Source organism: Taurulus bubalis (assembly GCF_910589615.1).
Source record: "Taurulus bubalis genome assembly, chromosome: 6".
In the NCBI taxonomy this organism is placed as follows: Eukaryota; Metazoa; Chordata; class Actinopteri; order Perciformes; family Cottidae; genus Taurulus; species Taurulus bubalis.
Genome location: NC_136594.1, coordinates 25574189 through 25601143, shown reverse-complemented (window position 1 = coordinate 25601143; position 26955 = coordinate 25574189). Strand labels below are relative to the sequence as shown.

At 45.6% G+C, this 26955-nt stretch overlaps 2 protein-coding genes across 2 annotated transcripts; both read right to left on the bottom strand.

The window, feature by feature from the left end:
* Positions 1 to 665: 665 nt before the first annotated feature.
* smarca4b (SWI/SNF related BAF chromatin remodeling complex subunit ATPase 4b) lies at positions 666 to 15090 on the bottom strand (the record flags this gene model as incomplete). The annotated part of the gene is made up of 34 exons (XM_079219618.1): positions 666 to 783; positions 1085 to 1224; positions 1379 to 1511; positions 2184 to 2285; positions 2445 to 2553; positions 3216 to 3481; positions 3574 to 3792; positions 3892 to 3969; positions 4109 to 4336; positions 4782 to 4945; positions 5075 to 5241; positions 5322 to 5368; positions 5601 to 5687; positions 6266 to 6373; positions 6505 to 6618; positions 6713 to 6955; positions 7431 to 7541; positions 7673 to 7739; positions 7824 to 7987; positions 8086 to 8233; positions 8377 to 8486; positions 8571 to 8628; positions 9504 to 9634; positions 10038 to 10085; positions 10187 to 10369; positions 10568 to 10741; positions 10832 to 11005; positions 11123 to 11249; positions 11411 to 11669; positions 12784 to 12879; positions 12966 to 13238; positions 13386 to 13520; positions 14151 to 14268; positions 14881 to 15090. 34 exons carry the CDS (start codon positions 15088 to 15090, stop codon positions 748 to 750), a joined length of 4827 nt encoding a protein of 1608 aa, XP_079075744.1. The 3' UTR covers positions 666 to 747.
* A 1623-nt stretch (positions 15091 to 16713) lies between these two features.
* Positions 16714 to 24956, bottom strand: atg4da (autophagy related 4D, cysteine peptidase a). Its single transcript, XM_079220017.1, has 11 exons — positions 24747 to 24956; positions 23013 to 23280; positions 22844 to 22927; positions 21979 to 22152; positions 21053 to 21404; positions 20899 to 20963; positions 20625 to 20776; positions 20393 to 20471; positions 19242 to 19318; positions 18898 to 19017; positions 16714 to 17931 (listed from the first exon to the last, which is right to left on the bottom strand). The coding sequence occupies exons 2-11, from the start codon at positions 23227 to 23229 to the stop codon at positions 17752 to 17754; spliced, it is 1500 nt and encodes a 499-aa protein (XP_079076143.1). The 5' UTR covers positions 23230 to 23280; positions 24747 to 24956; the 3' UTR covers positions 16714 to 17751.
* Between the last annotated feature and the right edge of the window lie 1999 nt (positions 24957 to 26955).

Sequence of the window (26955 nt, the reverse complement as noted above, 5' to 3'; positions counted from 1 at the left end):
TGCAGGCGTCATGAAATGTCTTGTTGGGTCAGAGTTTAACGGACTGAACCTTGTGATGCCGACACTGTAAGCCTTTATAAACACTACATAAACGTTCAACAGGTAGTTTATAACACACTGTAATGTACGTGTGAGCAGATATACGCATTTATTAATGCGGCTACAAGTCCTCCTACGGTCAGCCATAATATAGCAAAACACACAAGGAATAATACAAAATATTTCTTCATAGGAGAATTACATTTACTGTAAAAATAAAATGTCCGTATAGCTGCGTACAACTACATTACAGCATGTCATCAACCATTTATTAACTGCGTTTACAGACTGCTTATAAATGGTAAATATCGTGACAGTTTTAATGGCTGCAGTCCAGAAATGTGAACATGTGAAATTACAAATGACTGCATGGCTTTTGCAGTATATTTTGTCTTTTTTTAAACCGCACACTGACAACATTCTCATATAAACGGATCAAAGAGGCTCCTTGCATCGCGCACAAAGATAAAAAGCTGATGTGATCCGTCGTTTTCGGACTGAGGCTCCAACAGAGAACCAGTCCACTGCAGCGGTGAGCGCGGTCCAGCTCTCCTGACATTGTCCGTGTGGCGTTTCCCCCGTGATGTCTGTTCCCAAAAGCCTCCCTTCTATTAGAGTCCTGTGACATTTGACTGAGGGTGGATGGAGTGTGTTGTATTTACTGTGAATGCAGCGCTGGAGTCGGTGAGGTCTCTCTCCCTCATCAGTTCAGGACTCCTCGTCCGTGGCACTGGGGGAGCGCTCCTGCAGGAGAGACAAGAGAAAACTCAAGACTGCTGCTGCGTGACATCTGAGAAGATGCAGTTGGTAGAAAGATAGTTCAGAAAGGAGAAGAAATGCTGTAACCTGAGCACATCCATCATTCGCTCCCTTCTCTACGTACTAGCAATTGAAATAAATCTCACTTTCTGAAGGGATATCACTTTTTTTAATACTTGATCAGAGCCTTAAAATTGTCCTTTCAACAAAAACACATTCTATATATCACTGTAAACCAAACAACAGTGCACATGAATGGGAAACACACACACACACACACACACACCTCCTCCTGCTCGTCCTCAGAGTCGTCATCACTGACGACGGGTTTGGCTCTGGTGCGTCCTATTCGTCTGCTGCTTCTCTTCCCTCGATCTCCACCTTTATCCTTCCTCCCCAGACGGATCTTCACTTTCACTGAGCGAGCTGGACACACACACACACACACACACACACACACACACACACACACACACACACACACACACGAGGGTCATAAACAAAACACAGATGACATCATACAAACCAAAGCTTAACAACAGTGCCGTGCCGCTCTCTCCACTCGGACATGTCAGCTTACATTCGGACTCCGATCCTTCCTCCAGCTCCTCTTCCTCTTCCTCGCTCTCCTCTCCCTCACTTTCCTCCTCCTTCTCGACCTTTTGCCTCAAGCTGGTAAACACTGACTGAAGGACTATGGAGTCTTCATATATCTGCTCACACGGAACAAAACAACTGTTTACTGTCAACTTCAAGTGCAAAGAGGCAACAACCGCGCTCGCAGTGACCACAGTTCATGTGTGTGTTTTTAAGAATTTAGCATTTTATGATACAGGCGTCTGGCCAATCACAAACAAGATGCATATTCTAAAAGGTGACGTTACAGGAACAGCTTTAAAGGGACAGTTCACCTCACAAATACACATTTCTCCTCTGACCTGTAGTGCTATTCATCAGCTAGATAGTTTTTGAGACATCAGCTGTAGAGATGTCTGTCTTCTCTCCATTATAATGGAACTATATGGCACTTTTGAGAAGATAATCCACAGACCTTATTAAGATCAGTTTCATGTGAGAACTATGGTTGAAAGATAAGAGTATATAAATATATATACATACAATGTATCTCTAAAACTAGGCAACTCACCAAAACTATCTTGATTGATAAATAGTTCTACAGGTAAGAGGGAAAACTATGTATTTCTGATGTTAATGTCAATCAGGTTATGTCAATATATGTGTCTATATATACACCCACACACATATACAGTATATACCCCCACACACATTTATAAAAAAAAACATAATAGCAGTCAAAACATTTGTCACGTCTGAATAGTGGTTGTCTGAATAGAGGACAGCAGCTGCTGAGGGAAGAGTCTCACCAGCGACCCCTCCAGGTTGAAGGTCTGAGCGTTTTGGAAGAGCAGCATGACGTCTCTCTCCAGGTCACCCAGACTGCGGTAGCGATGACCCCGAATACTCTCCTACAGCGAGATGCAGTATGTGAAACACGAAATATATAAGAGAACTTCACATGTGTATCTGTTGACCTTAACGTTTCCTTTATTGTTGTTGTTGTTGTTCCTTTACTGCTTCAGTGACTAACTCCCGCCCCACAAAACAAATCACTCCTCTGATCTGACCTTGATCTTCCTGAAGTCGACAGGCTTGCGGATCAGTTCGTAGTACTCCGGCAGCTCTTTCCGAGACGGCAGCTGGATGAACACCTCGCTCAGTTGACGCCCACTGGCGCTGCCGGAAATGACATCATCAGGATGAGACTAAGCCTTTATTATCAGTTAAAATAGAAAAACAACCTATTTTTAGGCCTCTGCTCAAAAATTGCATACCCAAACTAAAAAGGGTGTATCTCTGTAAACACTGGGGCTATTTGAATAATTATAACAAAAGTAGACAGATGTGTAAATATCTCAGTCTATATGTTACTGGTTAAGAGTAAATGAAGATGACATGATGAGATAATAAAAAAGGTTTCAGATCCGCCTAGAAGAAAAGCACTTTCAGGATGATTATTTCTTTGAAGTGATGCAGCTGTAAGGTCCACCTCTAACCCAGATCATAACACAATATGTGAACATTCTCTCTGCAAAGGTTAACTTTGATAAAGTGAAGCAGAACAAAGTTAGAGAGGGTTTAGAACTGAGAAAATTCAGGCGAGGACTCAAATGAGCATTTGGGCGCATCTGTGACATTTGAATTTTTTCATGTACCAAACCATATATTTCACTTGTATATTACTTATATTGTTCAATACATGCAAAAACAGCAGTTTGGGGCTTTTTCATGAAACAAGCTATGATTTACAGTTTTATATAACAATCGCTCATTCTGCCCCCCATAGGGGGGGATTGTTTTTCATAAGGTTAAGAAGCAGCAGAAACCTTGTGAGCTACCTGTCTTTATACTTGATGACGGCGTCCACGATCTTCCTCATCTTCTTTGAGAGGGCGGGAGGGTTGGGGGAGAGTTTCTCAGCAGGCGGTCGTCCCCTCTTCCTCTGCCTCTTCCCTTCCTCATCTTTGTCCCCTCGTCCTCGTCCCCCCGAGGAAGAGGAGGGACCGGGGAGATCCAGGTCGCGGTCCCGCTTCCTCTTTCGGGTCGTCGTCTTTTTGTGACGCACCTCCTCCTCGATCTCCTCCAGCGTGCCCTCCTCTATCGCCTGCGCGGGGAAACACAGACTGCAGGATTAAAACAAAGGCATTGCGGTCACAGACATATTTAGATTGGCATCTCTGGCCTGAGGCTCATCACCTTGAGCCACTGCTTCTCCGTCAGCGAGTCGCTGTAGTCCACCTCCTTCCGTTGCCGCGATCCACGTCCGAACATCTTCTCCTCCTCCGCCTCGCAGGTCAGCCGCTCAACCTCGGCGTCGTCCTTCATGATCCAGGTGGGCAGCTCGTCCTCCTCCATCAGACGCGGTTTTCGCCGAGGGTTACGGGCATCCTCGCGACGGCGGTCCAGGTCCATGCGCTGAGGGAGGAAGAGGGAGAAAAGGAGGGCAAAGGAAACAAATAAGTCGGCCGAGGAGTTACGTCTGCGTGAGCTGCGACTCGTCCTCCGAACGCTGACCATGAACTGGTCGAACTCCTCCTCGCTCCTGGCGATCATCTGGTTGACCGTCTCGTCATCCGGCACCTCTTCCTCCTCCTGAACACAGCAGGCACACATTGGCGAGCCGAGCATAAGCAAGCTCACTCGTTTAAATGAAATGAAAAAACAAACAAGAGTGTGTGTTTCCGGTGCACGCACGCACATTAATGCGTAGACACACTTCCGGGCCCCAGACCTCGTCTTGCTCCTCGTGCTCCAGGATGGCCTGCAGGAAGGCCCGGCGCTCGTGGCTGGAGGACTTCTGGTCGAACATGCCGGCCTGAATGACCTTTTGGTCCACGTTCAGTTTGTACTTGGCGGCGGCCAGGATCTTCTCCTCGACGCTGTTGATGGTGCAGAGGCGCAGCACGCGCACCTCGTTCTGCTGGCCGATGCGGTGCGCTCGGTCCTGGGCCTGCAGGTCCTGAGGGAGGAGGCAGAGGGAGTCAGTGCACGTCCAGGAGAGTGACTTATAAGGTCAAGGATCATGAGACTTCATCATTGCTCGTCAATCACTCTCACTTTTTTAAATATATATACTCATTTCTATAGTTGTGATACATTATAATCTTTATATAATGCATTATAATCACTCTAAGTGGTCATTGTTTGCATTGTTTTGTGTGTTGTTATAAATGTAGGATATAGATTTAATACTTTTTTTACTTTACTTGAATCAAACAAAGTAACTTCCAATCACATTATAATGCAACAAACAGTGATATTAATGTGTATAATGTGTTACAACTATGGGAATTATAATACACTATGATCATTAGAAAGAAAAACTCCACAATTCAGCAGAAACTGCTTTAACAGTCAACCAAATGAAACGGTGCTTTTTTGTAAATGAAAGATAAACGTCACACCTGATGCGGGTTCCAGTCAGAGTCAAAAATAACCACGGTGTCGGCAGACTGCAGGTTGAGGCCGAGGCCTCCGGCTCTCGTGCTCAGGAGGAAGATGAAGTAGTCCGACCCCGGTTCATTGAACGTCTTCAGCAACATTCCTCTGTCGTCGGCTTTCGTGGTGCCTGAGATGCAAGAGGAGGGAGGAGAGGGGAAAGGCACACGGAGGAAATGAAGGTGAGACGAGCAGCGAAGTGCGACAAGAGGAACCAGATTCCAGTCAAAAGGAGGAGTGAAATCCACAACCATCTCACCATCCAGACGCAGATACTTGAAGCTGCGATAAGCAAAGTAGTCCTCCATGATGGTCATGAGCGTGGTCATCTGACAGAAGAGCAGCACCTTGTGGTTTGTGGCGTTCAGCTTTGGCAGGATTCGATCCAACACCTCGAACTTTCCCGAGGCCCGATACAGGTCAGGGCTGACGTAAAGGCAAGGGTTACTCTGTGTGTGTGTGTGTGTGTGTGTGTGATCTTGATCTGAGGAGGAATTAGCACTTACCCCTGGACTATCCCACTAGAGAACCCTAAATGTTCAGAGAAAGATTCCTGCAAAAGCAAATCAAAAACGTATTCCGTAGTTAAGTCAAACACACAAAGTTGAACTTCATTTTGAAGCTTGTACTGTGAAGCTTCCTATTGTATTGCCGAGTCGATCTCCAAAGCACTTCATAAGGTGTTTGTTCAGGGGTCAGAGGATCGAACCTCTCTACCTTTATCCTTCTATACACAGAACACGGGGAGAGACTACAGGTTTCTGCCTCACACTCCTCAGTCGTACCTCTATTTGCTGGAACATGTACGGGTGGTTACAGATCTTCCTCAGCTGCATGATGGTGTTCATCAGGGTCTTTGTGCCTCCTTTCCCCTGGTGACCAAACGTACAGCGTGTGATCACAATCACACGTTTATTCAACATTTATTCATAAAGGGTGGTCCAAAGACAGTCATCGTATTTAATGGAAATTAAACTTCATCATCAGCAAAAATAAATAAATAAAGATTCCATTTTCTTTTCATTCTGAACATTTCCTAAAAGGTCTTTATGAATGTCATTAAGCAATTTTCTCCCCGTGAAAGCCAAACATGTACTAGACCAGTCTCCTCTAATAACTCTCCAGGTGTTATCATATAAATGACCTCGTGCCAAATATTGTTCAGCCTATTATTAACTAGAAATACCACTTTGCGGGTGTTTGCCTTGAGGTATTGCTTTCATGGGAACCAAACAGCCGACCAGGAAACACAAATCCTCGAGCAGAGGCACGAAAAAAAACACTATCATGTTGCACAACTATCATTTCCAGAATTTAAATTTAAATTAAAATGTTCGATTCTGGAAAGAAAGCGGACAGTATGGGATACATAAACTTCCTGAAACATAAAACCGAGTAGAAACGGTTTCATTTGGGCGTTGCTAAGCGCCCACAGTGTCTCTGTCCTCACCTTCTTGTCCTTCTCGGACCCGTCAGTGAGCAGGACCCCCTTGGCCTGCATGTGCCTGTACAGCACCCTCTGAAGAGACGACATGTCACACTTGATCACGTACTCCACCTGACGAGAGGAGCGGCAGGGGGAGCTAATGAAAGGCTTTACCGGCATTGTCATCAATATATTATGAAATACGTGCTCGTCTCTTCTCATGCGTCTTATATTTTCCGTGTGCTGAAATAGGTGAAACGTGCCTTCTCTGGAAGCTGTGCCTCCACTTCCTTCTTTAATCTGCGTAACAGGAAGGGCCGCAGCACTTTGTGGAGACGCCGAATAATCAAGATGGTCTCCTCTTCATTGAGGTCCACCTGCAGGAGTACAAGAGGCAGACATGTTGGCATCCGTCAAACCCTTTTCCTTAAAATAAGCGGCTGCGGCGCGGCGACACGCCCTCGTCTCCACCTTCTCCCCGGTCATGGCGAACGGGGCGTTGAACCACTGCTCGAAGGTGGTGCAGCTCTTGAAGATGGTGGGCAGCAGGAAGTTCAGCAGCGCCCAGAGCTCGGGGAGTTTGTTCTGCAGCGGCGTGCCGGTGAGCAGGACCCGCCGCGGGGCCAGGTAGTGGGTGTTCAGCACCTGGGTCAGCTTGCAGTGGTGGTTCTTCATGCGGTGGCCCTCGTCCACGATCATGTACTTCCAGCGAATCTGTTGGGGTTGAGGAGAGGGGAGGAGCCCGTTTGGGTGAAGTTGCTGCTGTACAGTCTAACTGCATTCAAATCAGCTAAAAAAAAAAACAGAAAGTGCTCAGGAGGAAAGATCTCTCATCTGTCCTCATGAGCCGCGCGGTTCTTGCCTGAACGACAACACCCACCTTTGAGCAGCCAGGGAACATATGACTACATGAGCGCATAGCAGCATGATGGCCACAGAGGAGACGCGGTATACAGGCGGTGTCAGTGTGCAGCACCTAGGAGAGAGCACTGCCACGCAGCACAGGGGGGTCAGATTGGCCAGGAAGAAACACGTCGAGACTTTTGGGGATTTATGGAGTGGGAGACGAAGAAAAAACGAAAAAAAACATCGAAACCAAAGCAAAGTGAAATGATTAAGGAACAGGAATGACACCATGGCTGCCTGGGTGTGTCCTTCCGCTCGTGTTTGCTTGTACGTCCGTTCTCACCTTGGCCAGGACTTGTTTGTCCTTGATGATGTACTCGTAAGTGGTGAGTAAAACGTTGAACTTGCCACTGCGCAGTTGGGGGAGGAAGGCTCGTCTGGCAGCGGGAGACCCCTGAAAGTTAAATTACAAATATATATTTTTAAAGTATAGAAGTACATCATCTACTTACGATACAGGTCACACTATTTCACAACACATGCTACAGTACGATAACAAGTGCCTTTTTAGAAACAAAACCCCACCTTGTAGGACACTTTCACGACCGTCGGTGCCCACTTGTCAAACTCATACACCCAGTTAGAAAGAGTTCTGTCAAGGAGAGACAGCTCCGTTGGTTATTCGTGTGAATCACTTCCCTGGCGACTGAGAACAAAACGAAGAGGTTACACTAACGAGAGGGGAACGATGATGAGGGAGGGCCCGTTGAGCCGCTTGTGCTCCATGAGGTACGTGATGAGGGCGATGGTCTGGATGGTTTTCCCCAAACCCATCTCGTCCGCCAGGATCCCGTTCAGGTTGTTGTTGTAGAGGGAAACCAGCCACTCCAGACCTTTAACCTGAGGGCCACGCAAAGGGACGGTCAGGCGAAACATGCAGCTCCCCTTGTCAAGTAAAATGAAACATTCATCTCTCGTGTGTCTTGTGCTGCGTTCACCTGATACTGTTTGAGTTGTCCGTTTATTAACAAAGTGGACTGTTTCTCCACCTTCTCAGTGACAGCGTGAGCCACAGAATAATACGACTGGAGGGTCCGGGCGAACGCCGCGCCGCTGTATTCGTCATCCACATCCTGCTTAGCGTTTCTGCAGAGGACACACACACACACACACACACACACCAGATTTCATCATCTCCTTTTGTAAACACCCGATGAGCTTTGTTTTGTTTTGTTTACTGGCCCTGAGAACATAACGGGTACACTAATGTATTTAAAGGTAAAACTCACTCGAGGATGTGCCGGACGTCCACCTCCGACACGTCTTCGCAGTCGGGGTCCGCAATCTTCTTCTTTTCCTCCACCTGAGCGGCCGATGGCTGAGGCTCCTCCTCTTCCTCCTGCCAGACAGACGGCATGTCAGCGACCGGCAGCGGTCAACGTGAAACTGGCTGCATGTCTACATGTCTTTTAAAACCACCCACCTCCTCCTCTTCCTCCTCCTCGCTGTCTTCACTGTCTGAGCGAGGAGCCACCTCATAACTGGACAAAATACGGGCAGACTCAAATTAAGTCGACTAACGGACCCCGTTTATCTGCACAGTCATCCTCATGCACATGTTCATGTTTAATCACACACGCAAAAGCACTGAAGGGAAGCGTCGCCATGCTGCAGCCCAGTGAGGCCAAACCGTTCACAGCAGAGCAGAAACAAAGACTCTCCCGTCTGAAAACGTGGCATTAGCATTCAAGCTGACACCAACATGCTGACAGGTACTATGGAGCCTTTTAAGCATCATAATGTTTTAGCAATGTAATGCTAAGCTAACTAGCATGCGTCACCCTGTTTTTGCTGCAAGACAATGAACCCTGCGGGACAATGAAGCTGAGGTTGTTCATGTAGCATGCGCCTGTGCCATGTCACACAAGTTACAACTAAGAGCGCAGTTGATGGTGCAAGATGAACAGTCAAGGTTTTTTTTTGTTTCATATGAATTCATCACTTGCAAAGATATAAAGTATGTTGATAGGGCTGGGCGATGAGGAAGAAATCAAATATCCAATAATAATAATAAATACCTCAATATTGATGCGCTATGGTTGATCATTGGCGCTTTAACATATTTACACAATGAGATTTTTGATAAATTATCATCAGTAATCTGGAAATAATGAGTAAATGGGATTAAATGAGAGGCAAATGATAGATCAGCTAAATTCAGAAAATGACATCACTTTATTGTAATGCATCATTTAAAACCATCGCCAAAATCCAAGAAGATATCTCGTCTCGTATCACGATGTCGATGCATTGCCCAGGCCTATCAACACACACACACGCACACACACACACACACACACGCACAGACACACGCACACACACACACGCCACTCTTCCTCTCTCCAGCCGCTCTCACCCGGGGTTCATCTCCAGCCAGGTCTCCAGCTGTCCGGCTTTCGGGGCGTCCACTCCCGTCAGGACGTTCCCGCTGTCCACGTGGATGACCTTCACCGGGAGGTCGCTCATCTGACTCGTCTCATCCAGAGGCTGCAGGGGACCAAGCACGTTATCTTTTGCACGGGGCTAGTTTCAGTGGGCTGATTGAGAAGAGACAAAGCTTCAGATGGTGAAGGCGTTAAGTTTAACAACCAATAAGTATCAAGCAAATATGAAATGTAAGTGCAGTGTATGCCGTGTGATGTTATTTCTACACGTATGCACACATGGCGTTGCCGTGGGCTGTGGCGGTCACGAGTTGCAGATAGCCATTGTTCTTAGATATGTATATATGATACGGTGATGTTCCAACATACTGTATTTAAAGAGCAAGCACATCGCAAAACCAGTGGCGTTGAACATCCGCTTTAACTGCTTCTTTTCTCACAGGAATAGATGTGCAGTAACATCCACAACTGGTTTTCATGCCATCAACACAGCTGCTGCTGCTCACCTCTCCATCAGGACCCATGGCAGCGGTCTGAGCCTCAGCGATCTCCAACTGAGACAAGAAGAAGCTGATTAATACCAAAAGAGATCAGATACGACTCTGAAAGTCCTTCATCATCACACACAGAGATCACACTTCCTGGTTTTCCATACCTTCTTCTTCTTTTTCTTCTTCTTCTTCTTCTTCTTTTTCTCCTTGAGGGCCTGCACAGCTTTGTGAGCTCGTACCAGCTCGGTGAGGTTGGCGACGTACTCGTCGGTCTGCTGCAGCAGGTAGGCCAGGCGCTTGTCCTTCTTCTGGTCGATCAGCTTACGATAGCCCTCCTCATCCTCAGCCTGCGGGACGATAGACAGACGCACATACAGTGTGTGTGTGTGTGTGTGTGTGTGTGTGTGTGTGTGTGTGTGTGTGTGTGTGTGTGTGTGTGTGTGTGTGTGTGTGTGTGTGTGTGTGTGTGTGTAAGGGGCCCGTGCGTGCTGGGCTGTAAGCCACGCTCATGCCCGGGTGACTGCACTCGCGTGGTTTCTCCTCACCATGAGCCTCCTCATCCTCTCCTTCTCGATGCGCTCGTTCTCCTTCTTCTGCTCCCGTTCCGTGTTGGCGTGGTAGGTCGCCACCGCTTTGGTCACTTTCTGCATCTTGCCCGTGATGGAGCGGTGGTACTCTTTGAAGTCTTTGGCGTGCTGCAGGATGCTGTTGAGGTACTCCTGCGATCAAGCGAAACAAGAGAGGAGGCGCTAAAAGAGAAATACAAAATACCACTTTTAGGTGACGTCACGACTGTATTCGTCCTCTACCTGATGTTTCTGTCTGCGCTTGCGCTCTTGCTCGATCTTCTGCTGTTTCTCCAGTTTCTCCGTGATGCGCGCCTCCCGCAGAGACTGCCGCTTGCTTCGCTTGTAGGCCTTGGCGTCCAGGGCGGTCTCCAGAGCTGTGTCGCGACGCATGCACACCACCACCTCCTGGCGCAGCTGGGGACCGATAAACGCAGTTTAACGGACAAAACGTGCAAAACGTAGACTCCTCATTAACGCCAGCAGACAACGTGACGCCGGGGAGGTTAAAGGTGAACACGTGTATGCGCATACCTGTCTCTGGAAGTTCAGCAGGCGGAGGGCTTTGAGCTCGATCGAAGCTTTGGTACGTAGGTCTCCAGCCAGAGAGCCCGGCAGGTTCTCCAGCTCAGCAATACGGTGAGTGATACGAGCCTGTAACCTGAGGGAGAACTACGTTGCATTTTAGAATGAATTATTCATGAGCTGTGTTTTTTTACTTTTTGCTTAATTCAAGAAAAAAACTTGTGGTAAAAGTTTCTCCAGCAATGTCACTTTCCGCTCCAGAAAAGGTGAATGAGATCAGGGGAGAGTGTGGCGTACCTGAACTCCCTCTCCTGCAGTATCTCCACTGGGTCGAGGCCGCAGGGTTTCTGAATGGGGGTAATGCGGTTCTGCTTGGCGTGGTAAGGCATCATGGGAGTAGGCTGCGCCGGCTGGCCGGGCGACTGAGTCTGTGGCGGCATGACTGGGGAGGCGGCGGGAGGAACCGAGGGCGGGGCCGGAGAGGGCCGACCCGTGGGCTGAGGGGGGAGGAGCTTCTGGGGGGCGTTGGAGGGGGCGGCTGCGTTCACCATGGGACCTTTGAGGGGAGCGGAGATTCAATGTATAGAACATGTATTATATTCATGAAGAATACATGTTTAGGGTCCCTATAATTCTGGTTTGGGTAGGATTCAAGCAACATTTGTTAGACTAAAACACAAAGTAAAAAGAAATATAATGTGATTTGGAACGCAGTGATGGTTACACACAATGCAGGGTTTGAATTAAATATATATATATATATATATATATATATATATATATATATATATATATATATATATATATATATATATATATATATATTTTGCATTTATCAAATTTATAATGTGCTTAAACGAGAAGCACTAAATGTTTACACAACTTTTTGATTGTTAACAAGAACACTCCACAGGTCACATTTAAGTGAACTAAAATAGTTTGCTTGGATTAATATCAGGACTTGATGAAAGAATAAAAGCAAGAAGATGCCGGCTTTATCAACACAGTGTAATGTGCCAGGGTCTACAATGTGAACATAACCAATAGAAAACCAGCCTATTTTTAGGCCCTTTCCTCGAAAATGGCATACCCAAACTAAAAAAGGTGTATCTCTGCAACCACTAGGGCTATTTTAATACTTTGGGTTATAATAAAAGGCACACATTTGAGATTTTGTTCAGATGTGTAAATATCAGTCTATATGTTACTGGTTAAGAGTAAATGAAGATGACACAGAAAAAATTAAAAGGTTTCAGGTCCGCCTAGAAAAAAAATCACTTTCAGGATGATTGTTTCTTTGAAGTGATGCAGCTGTAAGGTCCACCTCTAACCCAGATCATAACTCAATATGTGAACATTCTCTCTGCAAAGGTTGACTTTGATAAAGTGAAGCAGAACAAAGTTACAGTTTTATATAACAATCGCTCAGTCTGCCCCCTAGGGGAAGGAATTGTTTTTAAAAGGATAATGCTCTAAACTCTCATCAAGAAATTCTTAAATTATGGCTCTAATAAAAGGACACACCTGGCCTCATATATTGGCATATGAACCAATATATGTTCCTATCCTAATAAGTCATAACTGGAATTCATTTGGACTTACCAGCTTTCCCTCAGCCCCTCTTCCTCCATCTAACATCACTCACACAGTCTCACATCAGCACCACATACCTTCAGGCCAGGACTTCGGGGGTCCGTTTGGGTTTAGACCCAGCATCCCAGCTGCACCCGATGGGCCTGGAGGCGGCATGTTGGGACCCATCATTCCTAAAGAAACAAATATGTGCAGGTTGTTTTAAGACTTTTGCCACATTTATAACACAAAAAAGCTTGGTATTCCCGTGCATGCTCACCATGAATTCGGCTGTAGCCTGAGCCCATCGGCCCCGGCACGAGTACTGGTCCAGCTGGCCCACCTATCGGCCCCCCTGCTCCGGGAGCCAGGCTGGGCATGGGCTGCTGCATCCCGGGCATCGGCCTCTTCCCTTGGACCGCCATCTGGAGGTGGTCCGGCAGGGGCTGCCCCCGGGACAGCATCTTATACGCCATGATCTGGGCTCTGAGTTGGTGAAGCTGGTTCTGGTTGAAAGGAGTCGGACCACCAGGACCACCAGGACCTCCAGGACCTCCAGGGCACGGAGGGCCTCCAGGTTCAAGGCCGGAGCCGAGACCGGAGACACCGGGGCCCAGGCTGGGTCCAGAGCTGGGGCCTGGGCCGGAGCTACCCGGAGGGCCGGGCCGGTTATGGAGACCCGGGACGTGTTGATCCCCACCGGGGCCATCTAGAAGTACCGAGGCAGAGCCGGGGCCACCAGAGGAGGACGAAGATGGCATAAGAGGCCCAGAGGGGGGGCCATTCGAAGGGACAGGGCTGGAGTGCTCAGAGCCCCCCAGCGGAGAGTGGTAACCTGGAAGGGCACATTTGACATTTTGGTAAATATTGGTCCGACCAAGAAATATTCCCAGTTTTGTGGTTCACATCAAACAAACGAGACACAACGTGTTGATTAGTGAGCGTCACTCTTCTCATCTTAGCTCAGCAGGACAAGCTGATTTCCCAAAGTGTTGTAACAGAAAGCCTGCAGCGTAGCCGGATGAATGATGAGTCATTCCCTCACCCTGTTCCAATCCCATCAGACTGTTGTTTCATAATGTTGTTAACGTTGATCCACAGTCTGTCTGTCTGCCTGTCTGCCTGCCTGCCTGCCTGCCTGTCCCTGCATCCCTTCCTTATAACAGACTGCTGGATGCAGACGCCAAGCTACAAAGTTGCTACCATACTGGCAGCAGAGCCTTTATTCCACTAAGATGCTCTGTTGTGTTTTGATTAAAAAAGAAAACTTAAAAAAAACTGTAAAGAGTAAGAAACAACGGCTTGCTACAACAGAGACACTCCCTATGAGCCGGGTCACGCCATCAGAGATAAGTAACTCTGAAAAGTACACAACTTGTCTTGCACAATACGGGAAATAATGTCAATGTTGCACAAGCTGAGACTGAGCAGCGGCAGCGGCAGCGGCAGCGGCAGCGGCTCCTACCTTGCGAGTGCTGGTCCAGCGGGCTGGGCGGCGGGCCCATCCCGCTGTGCCTCATTGACAGTCCCTTCATCTGGGCGAAGCGGCTCTCCTCGCTCTTCTCATGCAGGCTCTCCATGGACTGTGGGAGGAATCAAACGGGGTTGAAATGAAAACCCTCATCCTGGAGGTTTCAGCTGAAAAACATCTAACAGTTCTAATGGGGCAAAAAGCACATTGAAATAAATAATACAACTGTGAGATCATGTAAAATGTAAGGATGTGTGGTAATGACAGTTTCACACGTATAAAGAAGTTTGACTTGTAAATATGGTAAAAGAGGATTGTATGGATTGATATGCAGTGGCAGTTTCCCAGAGGTATTACAGGTTAAAAATAATAATTGCTTTATACAATATGGATTAGTGCTACAATGTGCCGTGTCAGCATGTGCACATGGTGGTGAGTGACTGGAGCCATGATGGGAAAAATAATTGAAGGTGCAGTCACATATAGAATATGCAAATCTGTCCATGTAAATCCACAGTTATCAAGTTTAATGTTTTTCTGTGGACATAACATCCACATGGCTGCATGGGGAAGCCTACAGATTATGTGAATTGGATGTTTTAACTCAATATGCATAAATAACATTTGATTTGCTGAATATGGATTTAAAAATAACTGCCGACGCAGCACTGGCATTACAGTGGTGCGTCTCAGCGGGACGTTGGGGGCCCCGTGCCAGCCTTACTTTGTGCAGAGGGTGCATGTTGTCCTGGCCGTATCCAGAGGGCCCCGCCTGGGAGTGTCCAGAGGCCGGAGGGCCGGGGCTGGGGCCCATCATACTGTGAGAGGAGCCCGGGGAGGGGCTGGGGCCCAGCATGGCCCCGGGGGAGGGCCCCGGACCAGGGGAGGGACCCGGGCGAGGGGTGCCACCCATGGGTGGGTCTGGCGTCGACATCGCCCCGGATCTCCTGCAGGGACCTGAGAGAAAGGGCAGACAGCAGGTGAGCGGGAGGACGTGGCCCTTTGGAAACTCCTTTGCACTCCATGCAAAAGTAATTGATCACTGAGTGGTTGGATTAGACTTGTTGGGAGACATCTCACTGCACCCTTCTGATAAATGATGTGGCGGCACAACATCTCTGCAAGACACGGGAGACTCAGATGAAGACTCTCCTTTCCGCGCTGCAGCAAATCACCCGTTGCGCGCAGACGCAATTACGGCTGCAGGATCTACCACTGCACGTGAACTGAACACGGAGGCAATCACAGTGAATTATGCACGTGAGCCCATGTTACTGAGAACCCGCCCCTCCGACCATGAGAGGGGGTCTCGATCAATATATTTTAAATAAAAGGGGAATGGCGGACTATGCTTGTGCGACCGACCTACCCGCATGAACAGGACAGGCGCTCCCGGGTGAACGTCTGCGCTCCCGTGTTGCTGTTTGCGGGGGAAGAAGAGGACGACGCGGCTGTTTGACGCAATTAGTCTACTCACCTCTCCGTAATGCGCCTCCGAGCGTTGACTTGTCTCAGCGGCGCGGCGCGAGCGCCCCCTCCTCCTCCTATGAGCGAATGTCTAGTCACGGATAAGCGGCAGCGCGCATGCGCGTGCGGCTACATCGAGGCTGTGCATTTTGTAAAGTGTGTACTGTAAATACGTGTAGTCCTTAAGCTAGAGCATAAATATAGGTTTACACGTGCACCGTGAAGAATATGAGGAGGAGTCTGTTGGTACTTATTCATTAGTTAATTAGTGTGCACCTGTTACATCAGGATACACTGAGACTAGAGCCGAGTATTAGTAAGGTAGTAAACTAATGACAAAGTACAACAATATGCAGTACTTCGGATTAAATAAAAAAATAAAATCGTTATTCAAATATTAATTTTAAACTAAAGCAATACAAATCAAGAAATTTAAAAAATGCTATAGTAGTATAAAAAAGTATAGAGTAGTTGCAGACCACAGGTTTCTTTCTGTACGGATGATTCTCACAGAACAAAAAAACATTTGTTAGCTATCAATGAGGGACATCTAGCTCTCGTCATTTGCTCCTTTAGTTAACACATCATTGCTTTGCAATGACAACCTGCAGTGCTTACTTAGTGGACGATGGACCTTTTAAAAACATTTAAAAAAAATATAAACCGCATGCAATTATTTTGTTGTATTTTTCTGTACTTTTATGTATGTACGCACACGTCATTCTATGCCGATCCACTGTCAGTGTATCTTGAAGAAGAAAAACTCAAACCACTGAATGGCATTTATCACAGCACCTTTAGGTTTAAGATCATCACACCCACCACTGTGAATAATAACAGAAATGCTCGATGGTTAATAGAATACCTGTGTATTCACTTTATGAGACTTAATTCTCAGTGTAGTTTCTAAAGTGAACAAACAAGACACCAGATCAGCTTTGGTGAAGACTAGTTTCCAGAGCAGGAAGTGAACTGAATTACATCCTGAAGACAAAACACTGCATTTCGTTCCAGAGACCCGTCTGAGCTCTTCTGCAGCGATCAGCTGAGGACAAACGGCTCTTATTAGAGCAGGCGACGCAAGTACAAATGTGACTCCAGTGTTTGAAGTTTAATCAGGACAACAAACCAAATGACAGTAGTAGAGCAACCTGCAGTAGCCTTCACGTAGAAAAGGGACAAACTAAACACAAAAGACATGGCAACCAACACTTTCTTCAGACCTTTACCAAGTAAAACCCAGAACTTAAGTGTGGTGATGAAATAGCTTTTATGGGTTTTTAACTTTGCAAATGTATCCAGATCACTATTTAAATGGGACAAACCAGTTTACCAGGTAAAACCACACATCATCTCCAGCTGAAGGGACCTTTTCTCTTAACCCCCGACCGTGAGCAACTCTTCAGAGCAGGTTCCTGGGAGCCTTGCCTCTTCTTAATGATCAATAATGGAGCACCATGTGTGATGCTCAGACTGTAACCTGTACAAGACGGGGCTCTTGGAAGAATTTGAAACCTCAACGCGACAGACTCTTAAATATCAGTACACTTATTCAGGACAGACATAAGCTGAACTGACCCAACACTCACACGAAAAAACAAACATGTTCATCAACCTGATAAATACATTTTAAAGAAGTAAAACACAAAAAGAGGGACGTTCAGCAGGTGGTATATCATACAAGTCAGGAACATTATCAGGCACCTCCTTCATAACTGACCAGTGAGCTAATCAATTATCATGGGGACAAAAACACATGATTTTGCTCATACATGCTCGACGTCTGAGGTTTTTGATGGAAGTGAAATCAAGAATACTTCCGAATAGTTGGAACATTTTCCAACTACGAAACCAATTTGAATTCCTGCCTTTGCTCAGTGAAATAAAGCGCTCCAGACAGCCCCCTTTACTTTAGCTTATAATGCCCATCCACACAAGAAAAGGGTGATAACAGAAGCCACACAGTTTTTATTTCCGTTGATGAGCGAAGGCGATAAAGCACTGAAGCGTCATGTCCACCTTGCAGCTGCACCATCAACAGAGTCAAGTCCTTCCTGTTGAGAAGGGAATACGCAGTCCTCCTCCGCCCCCTGCAGGTGAGAGCGGGTACAGCGTCCTCCCGGGCGCCTCACAGGAAGACGAACTCGTCGCTGTTTCGTCGGTTGATACTCCGGCTCAGGTTGCCGGGCGGCAGGATGTGGGCTGCAGGTCCAGTGTGGTTGCTGCTGTGGCTCTCGAGTCCGTAATCCTGACCCTGGCCCTCCACGAAGGTAAAGATGGGGTACTTCTCGTTCGATGACGACAGGGCCTGGGAGGACAACAGAAATGTGTCAACCGAAATGTCCTAGAATGCTTCAGAATCAGAATGTCACATCAAGAGAGCACATGGATATCTGTCAAATAAAGTCCTTTTTGCATCGTTTGTGAGCCAAAAGAAAAAAAAACGTAACCACAGATTATTACTACTATTACTTTCCCCAATTAGTTGAGTCTTTAAATTGCTAATTTAATGTTAGACACAAAGTACAACAATCACTAGATCTTCAATTCACAGAAGATTCTTTAAAAGTTCGGTTGTATAGTGACATTATATTAATAATCTTTTCATACAGACTAAAAAGTCTCAAAGTGCTGTAAATGTAAAAAAAAAAAAAAAATCCTTTTACTAATAAAATAAATAAAAGGGGTAGAAAGAAAGCATGCATTTTAAGTGTCATATACATTATTGTAACTGGGAAACATTTTACATTATAAAAAAAAAATACATATACACGTGTGTGTATTATTATTATTATTATGTGCTCTAAATTCCTCTGCGTCTCCCTCTCATGGAGCTGCTGTGCGGCTCGGTGTGTAATCCTCTGTGTTGCGGCGCCTCCTGTGTTGATGTGAATTAATCCGGTTGAACTTTGACAGAATAAATAACGAGGCTCCCCAACGTCCAGCTGGTTCGAGAGAGGCGGTGAGTGGGCTTGAGCCTCTCATGCAGGTAAACATTGTTCGCTTATGTTCTTGTTTATAAGCGCCATTTAAAATGATTCCAGGAAGCTGATTGGTTCCAGCCTGATAGCTAAATAATTTAACTTTCAGCCTCCCCCAGCTCCTGTGGGATTACCTCTGTAATATATATTAGATGGTGTCATGTATCCATAGCAGACCGTGGATCTCTAGGCTCATGTTTGGTCAATCTCTTCTCACCCATCCTGTCACACAGTAGGAAGTTACATGTATTCTCTCTGCTTTGAATGCTCTGACTTTCAGTGTAAAGACTCACCACACTAACAGCAGAACACAGCGACTCAAAGTCCTTCTTGTTCCTGGCGTAAAAGCCGACGGTGCAGCTGGGATCCATTCGGTTGAAGGGCATCTTCTTGGGAGAGCTACAGTGGAACGACTAGCGAGAGACAGAAGGAGACAGGGGTCGATAAAAAGGGTTAATACCAATTCAGGACCCGACGCGTTATCTCCAACGGTCAAAACACGACTGAGCAAGACAGTCACATGGTCGAGAAGTTCAATACGAACTGACAAAAAGACAGACAGGCGGAGGTGAGAGCGATAGCGACAACAGCAACAACAAAAATATAGAAATATAGAGATGAAGACAATGAAACCGACCTCTAGTGAGAAGTTGGCCTGAGAGACATCCACCATGGCCTGGCAGTAGTGAGGGTCCAGATACAGCAGCTGATCGTCTAACAGACAGAAAAGGAATCAAAATACTGTATTAAAGTACAAAATTACCACCTGTGAGGTGGCCAGGAACAGAAGAATGGCAAGCGCATATATATATATATATATATATATATATATCTCTGCCGTTTCAATATTCTTAGAGCTTGTTCCCAGTGACTCAAGCTGCAACTGCCGTGACTGAGTGGAGATGCACATATGCAGTTTCCTTAAAGAATAATTAGGTAATGCCACCAAGTAAAAAAAAAAAAAGTCTACCACTGTGTTTTAAAAAGAAAAGTAGAAATATGATTTTCTGCAACAAGGTTTGTTTCCTAAAAGCCCCGATCACTTCTTCTACTGTGTGTATGGTTGATGATTTTCAGAATCGTTGTTCCAGTAAGGGGAAAGCAATGATTAGCAAGAAGTAGATTTGGGGAAGAGTTGGTTGCTTTGTCGGCAGAGTCTAAGCCCGTCACAGGCAGAGGTCAGTTTGTTCTTCTTCCTCCTTCTGACTGTAATTACACAGCTTTGAGGAAGACCGCTCTTCACAATTCCTACATGAAATAATTAGACATTTACGCTTTTGTTAAATCCACAATGAACAAACATCTGAAGAAGACCGACTTACATGGAGTAATGTACTGAGTGAATCCTTGAAGCAAAACTCTGATATACAAGTCATGATGAACAAAAATAGTGGATGAGCTAAAAGAGAAGTTTCGTCAGCTCACAGTAGTTTTTAAATATATTTATAGAGTATTATTCTGCTCATGCAGTCAGTGTAATGACTGCATGGGTAGGATCATTACAGATTCAGAGATTGTTGCCTTGGGAAAGAGGCGCCTCAGGACACAGTGACGGAGATCCGAACAGAAAAGAGCTTTGGACATTACATAAACGGTCATTAAATAACAGCTACAGTAATTTGTTGTGCACCGAGTAGCCGTCTCACCGTGAACAGGACTCAGTGTCCCGACCCTCGCCGTGATACAAACAGCAACAAATGTTGTCAAAGAACACAAAGTCCTTCTTCGGAATAACAATATTGTTCTTAAAACACCTTGATTCCTTGAACAAAAAGAAAAAGCTCTCACCTTGGAAGCCAATGAAGTAAAGTGAGTGCTTCGGTTTGCCTCCGATGATTCCAATACAACAATCCAGCTTTAGGATGTTCTGGAAATGAACACGGATGTTTTTCATGACTTAAGAGACGCGAGAGAGAGAGAGAGAGAACTCAAGTTCGGCAACACAGTTCTTTAGGAAACATTACTCTAGTGAGCTCAGAGGGTCTGTTGATGGGTGGGAGGAACGCAGAGTAATTCAGACCTTGACACATTCGATGTAGGACGGGTTGAGGGCCTCCCCTCCCAGCCGAACAGGCACCAGGATGATGACGGACTTCCAGGCCTGGCTGGACGGGTCAGGGGGAGTCTGGCTCAGCGACAGGTCACACAGATGCACCACGTCCTCCTTGTACACTGAGACACGACGAGTCAAAACATAGAGAAGACTTCTTAGACGTTTCCAAAAGGAACACATGTTGAAGTGGACTCGCACGAGGACTAATTATTAAAACAGATATCAAGAGTGTCAATCTCACCAGTACAATCCTGAGCCACATATACAGCCAGGTTGTGGAGCACAGAGGTTTTGGCTACAGCTTTCCTGAAAAACAAAATATTCATAAATCCAATCAATGCAAAGAATATTGCAAATCCTTGCTTGTAAGACAAAACAACGCCTCTCATCTTTACCTTAGGATGTGTGCCACTATAGAGGGGCCGTACCAGTCACCAGCTTTCTTCCCTGAACTTTTGCCAATTTCCACCAGCTGGTGAAGCCCAAAAGGTGCCGGGGGCTGATCCCCGAACCAGGTGAGCAGCTTGCGGTGGAGCGGCTCCGTCTGCCTGTCCCGCGCAGACTCCGGTCTCTTCCTCTGGATGCATTTGGGCGCCGGAGCGCCCGTCAGGGACCTTTCGGGGGTGTTGGACCCACGTGGAGAGCCAAAGGAGGGGATGGGGACTCCTGCAGCCCGGGCTGGGGAGCGCGGTCGGAACACCTCAAAGTCCACTTCGGTTAGCTGCTGAGCATCTGGCCAAGCCCAATCTGCAGAATGCAAAGAGGATTGCACTTAGCAACTAAGTAGAGCCACGCGAAAACATCTGGGGACTGGTTGTCTTCAGTCCTTAGCATTGAACGATCAGAGAGTAGTCATCTTTTGATTATCAAACTAATTAGCATGGGCACAATGAATAGGAGATTCTAAAAACAGACAGAATGATGGAGAGCAGAAGAGAGAATCAAAACGGTGATCATGTGACGCACAAACACTGGCAGCACAGAAAAGAGACAGGAATAAATCAGGATAAGGAAAACTTAGAAAATATGAATTGAAAAAAAGGACAAAAGGAGAAAGGTGAAGAGCAGAAAACTGGCCTGAGATTTAAATAGTGAGAAGAAGAACAGGATTTAGAGAAAGATGAAAAGAGGACAGATTGAGTGTTGAAAGAATGTAAGTGGCAGATCTGTCTGTCTCGAGAAAACGTATTCAGAAAAAGGAGCTCTTCCCTCCAACAGGAAGAACGTAACATGCGTCACTCTACCGAGAGGTCGGTTTCTATGAAGAGACTAAGACCAGACTTCCTGTGACAGGGAAAGCGCGTGCAGCTGTGAGACAAACCTCTGGGCATCAGATGCACCAGAAGCCCTTGAGCCAGCAGCATCTGTCCGCTGCGCAGCATGCAGCCCCAGCCGCAGTCTGAGGTCCAGGTGGAGCCCTCCAGCTGAGGGAAGTCTCTCCTGTAGGTCAGCCAGAACCCGGAGACAAAAGCCCAACGAAACCGCTCCACCTCATCTGGGGAGGAAAGGAAAGAGAACTCTCACACTTTGTCGATTCAAACTGCTCGTGAATTAGATCTCATATCTATCGGACATGAGAAACATCAGTTGACAGGGCTGTGTAATCAAATGGGAACATTTCATTTCCATGACTTTAAACCAAATTTCCATGACCAAACATTTTGTGAAATCTCGGTGTAAACATGAAAAAGTGAGTAAATGTGGTATTTAAACTAAGAATGAGAATTCCAAAGCATACAGTAAACCTTAAATGACACAAATGAATGAGACAATAGTTTGATTAAAATAATAAACATTTATATAGATGCCTGTATGTATGCCTGCTTATATTTTGAGTGTCTTTCTTTTAAAAGCATATTAATTATTTCAAACTCAGCGTAAATGAACGTCATGAACACATGAATATAACACATTTACATGACTTTTCCAAAACCTTTGGGATTTTATTTTTTTCAAGAACTTTTTCAGGCCTGGAAATAACCATTGTAAAATTCCATGACCGTAAGAACCCTGTTAAAGGAAAAGGTGTTTTCACCACTGTGGTTAACCAAAAATACACATGACTGCAACACCTGGCGTCTGTTTCTAGAGAGGAAACGCAGCTTCTACCAGCAAGCACTTTTGATTAGAAAGGACTCAAATCGTGAGATTTAAAAACAATACAAGTTTCAGTATTTAGCGCTTACCTTCACTGTTGAGCAGATAGGAGTGTCCCAGGACGATGACCGGCGACATCTTGTTGAAGGAGGTTTTAGACTTCACGGTCCAGCCTGGAAAAAGAGGACCGGAGAAAATGGAAGTTAGCGAAGTGGCAACAAAGAACATGAACAAGACACTCTTCCTTTAAGTACACACCGTATTTGACGTTGTTCCACGCGGACATCAGCTTGGCTTTCAGTTTGTCCATCTCGTCGGGCTCTCCGCTGGTCTCCCTCCCGGGGTCTGGAGTCTGCGCCGACCTGAGACCAAAGCTGCCCTGCCGCTCCAGAGGCTGCTGCCTCCGGCTCTCCGTCAGCTCGTCCTGCATCACGCCGCCGACGTACTGCACCGCGCTGGGGGAAACGGAGTTCATGCCTCTGAGCCCTCAGAGCCGAACGCTGGCGCTCCTCATCGCAACACAGAACTGATGAGGGGAAGAAAAGGAGGTTCAATTATTGACTCGGCCTGAAACTCTTTAACTTAGACTTAACATTCAGTCTAAGTTAGATTTTTAACCCGACACTGGCTAACAATTCTGTTTCCCCACGTAGTCATTTAACCTTTCCTACATCCATCTACTGTTTAGAACACACTGTCTGTCAACCCTCAAGAAGAGGGATCCTCCTCTGTGGATCTGCCGGAGCTTTCTATGAAATTTCCATGACCAAAACATCTTGTGAAATCTCGGTGTATACATAAAAAAGTGAGAAAATGTAGTATTTAAACTAACAATGAGAGTGCCAAAGCATACAGTAAACCTTAAATGACACAAATGAATTAGAGACAATAGTTTGATTAAAAGAATAAACATTTATATAGATGCCTTTTATGTATGCCTGCTAATATTTTGAGTGTCTTTCTTTTAAAAGCATAGTAATTATTTCAAACTCAACGTAAATGAACGACATGAACATACAAAGCCTGGAAAATAACCCTTATAAAATGCCATGACTTCTCCAGGTTTTCCATGACCGTAAGAACCCTGTAAGTGTTTTTGTGGCAAAAGCAAAGTCAAGATTATTAGATTTTTTGTACACTACATTCTCGATGCTCCAAATAAAGCTGGGTTTCTCCTAATAGGGAAACGGCAAGTTTATAGGCCAAAAAGCAAATCCTCACTTCCTGAAAAATATAAATAATTGCTCTGTCGTCCTCACTGAAGTCATCCTTCTTCAACCACCAACGTCACAAAACACACACACACACACACACACACACACACACACACACACACACACACACACACACACACACACACACACACATAAAGTACCAGTGACGTTTGACAAACCGGCGTGTCGTTTTTTTTTCTTCCAACGGCCGTGAACGTCACCTGATGCTGGCGGCTGTCTTCGAGTCTCAGATCAAGCCGTTGAACAGACATACATTACAGACGTGTCCGTCACAGTAATGTCAATGAGTTTGTTTTTGTCACGCGACGTCAATGCAACGCAACAGGGCCGCCTCTTAATCCGTAACACCGGCTAACGTCCGCCAACGGTCCGTTACGGTTTAATAAGCGACCGTGTTAACTGGCGACTTTCATCCGAACGCGTCCGTTGTTGTCGTAGTAACAGACAGAAAATAGGTAGAAAACACGTAGCTGCCCTCGTGAATGCCGCATTATTTAAGTTGTAATATGGTATATTATGATGTATATGAGAAGATTTGACACTGTATTAAACAATTAAAGCGGCATTCTCGATACGGCTGTCGTAACTACGACAACAACGGACGCGTTCGGCTGAAAAGTCGCTAGTTAATAGGGTCGCCTCCTAATCCGAAACATCAAGGTAGTCAAGTGACGTCACGCCTCACCTTTAAACATGGCTAACGGTAACGTCACCGGATACCTCAAACTAAAAGACTCACGCGCAAACCGTTGCGTACCTGCAGTGAAAGACGGCTAAGATGCTCGGTTCCTTGAGGTGTTTTGACTCATTTCAGCGATTCCACCCGGTCTTCATCCACGTCTGCAAGCCTTCTTCACGGATAAATGTAGCTCGTTCAAGCTAGCTACGGTTGACCGTTTCCCGACACTAAGTTAAGCCCCCGGCGTTAGTTAGCGAGTCGTACCGAGCACCGATATTAAATTCACGGTAGTTCTCAACAAAGCCCGGCAGTACGGTGCCCGTTCCTCCGCTCTGGTGTGTGCCCTCCGAGGTGAAGCTAATCCAGCACACACCGACCAGCCTCCGACTCAGCGGAGTCTCCTCCTGACAGCAGCGGACATCTACTTCCTGTTGTCCTTTCCGGACTCGACGCCATTGGTTGACGGGAGCATCGCGAGTCAGCTGATTGGCGCGTGAGCATCAGCAGCGTGTCATTGGCTCCAATTAACTCTTAGTTATGTAATATAATCACGTGATAGTAAATAGTCGTTGGATTTTAGGTACTGGTGCTACATTTGGACAATGGTGTATGTTCATATATGAAGATTGAATGAAAATAGTTTATGTGCACAGGTTTGAAAATAACGTTGGACATTATGAATTGCTATGGTAAGAAAAATAAAGGTGCAAACGGATTTTCACGTTTTCCTAGAAGGTAAATCATGCAAGTGAGCCACAATGGAGAGAACCAGGGTCCTGAGACCGAGAGACCTAAATGAAATACAGCCAGGATTAACGATATTAGTTAGCTGCTATGGCATGAAAGTGTATTTCTGCTGTGAAAATAATTATTTATTATTTATTCTAATGATGCAGCCAAACAAGCGTCTATTGTGATAACATAAGGTGTGCTGCAGCGTTGTTATCGCTCATTACAGTCACAAAAGAGTAAGAGGTGGCAAGGCTTGGAACAAATCTCAGAATTTTTTATTCCACATACTGCACTTCTGGTGTCTGCATTTGAATCACATCTATCACAAACAAAAATGCCCCATGGTACAAATAAACACACTTTCAGTGAACAGAGAAATGTGGAATGTTTTTATACTCAGACTTTCGGGTTCAATCCTAGAATACATATCTGTATACATTAGCCTATATTTTTCTTACAAAGTAACTTACAAACTACCAGCAAATTTCCAAATAAAGTGCATTTATACTACTCTCTCTGTCAACCACAAAAAGAAATTCTCAACATGTAACACAAGTATAGACACCATTGATTGGGAAAAAGGCCTGAAAGTGGGCGTAATAGCTGTAGAAGATTACATTACAGTTAGTTTTCTTAGTCAGGTTATCACCTGATGCCTCATTTATTACACCAAGATATAAAAGAACTGCTTCCTATCAGTAGAATATATAAGACAGTATATTATATTAAAAAATGTTAACCCCTACCCCAGAAGATATAATTAACAGTCACGTGAACAACAACAGGAAAGGAACAAAATCATGTTTCAAGTGTTCATTTGATAATTACTGCAAATATTTGTATCATTAGAAACATAAATGCATATTCAGTAACCCTATGGCTAATAACCTCAATTCTGCAGCGTTTTAGTGCTCGAAGCTCTCACCAGCAGATTATTAATGAACACGTGATGGAGACATGTTAACAGTGATGTTTTGAACCACTGGAGGGCAGTAGAGTACGATGCTGACTGGAAAAACAAACTATGGTTTGTTGCATGAACTGCATGACTTTGTGGTGAGGGGTGAAATCATTGGTACGCCCTCACACCTCGTCTGATTTTGAGGGTAGATTGCTATCCTTTAGAAAGGAAAAATCAATCTATATTGCATTAAAGATGCATTCATATATGTGTTTCTCTTTTTTTACATATACATATTAATGACTGGTTATGAAAAAAAGATCCGCCAAGACCACAAAAATCCACTTCCCACTATTGTAGCTCTGCATAGCTTTTAACCAATTCCAGCTCATTGTTTTTGTTTTTAGACAAATCAAAACAAAAACAACGTTGCCAGCTGATGCAAAACAACATGCAACTGCTACCAGCACAACTGAACAGGTTGTTTCCTGTTGGTTTCATCGGTGTAGAGGAGAGGAGCGCATGTCGTTTCATACAAAAAAAAAAGAGTTTCACTTGTGGTTCCTAACGCAGTCATTCTGATTTCACTGCAGATACATGTTTTTTTTTTTTTTTTACAGCAACAGTCCACTGTGATATACTGTGCCCTACCTT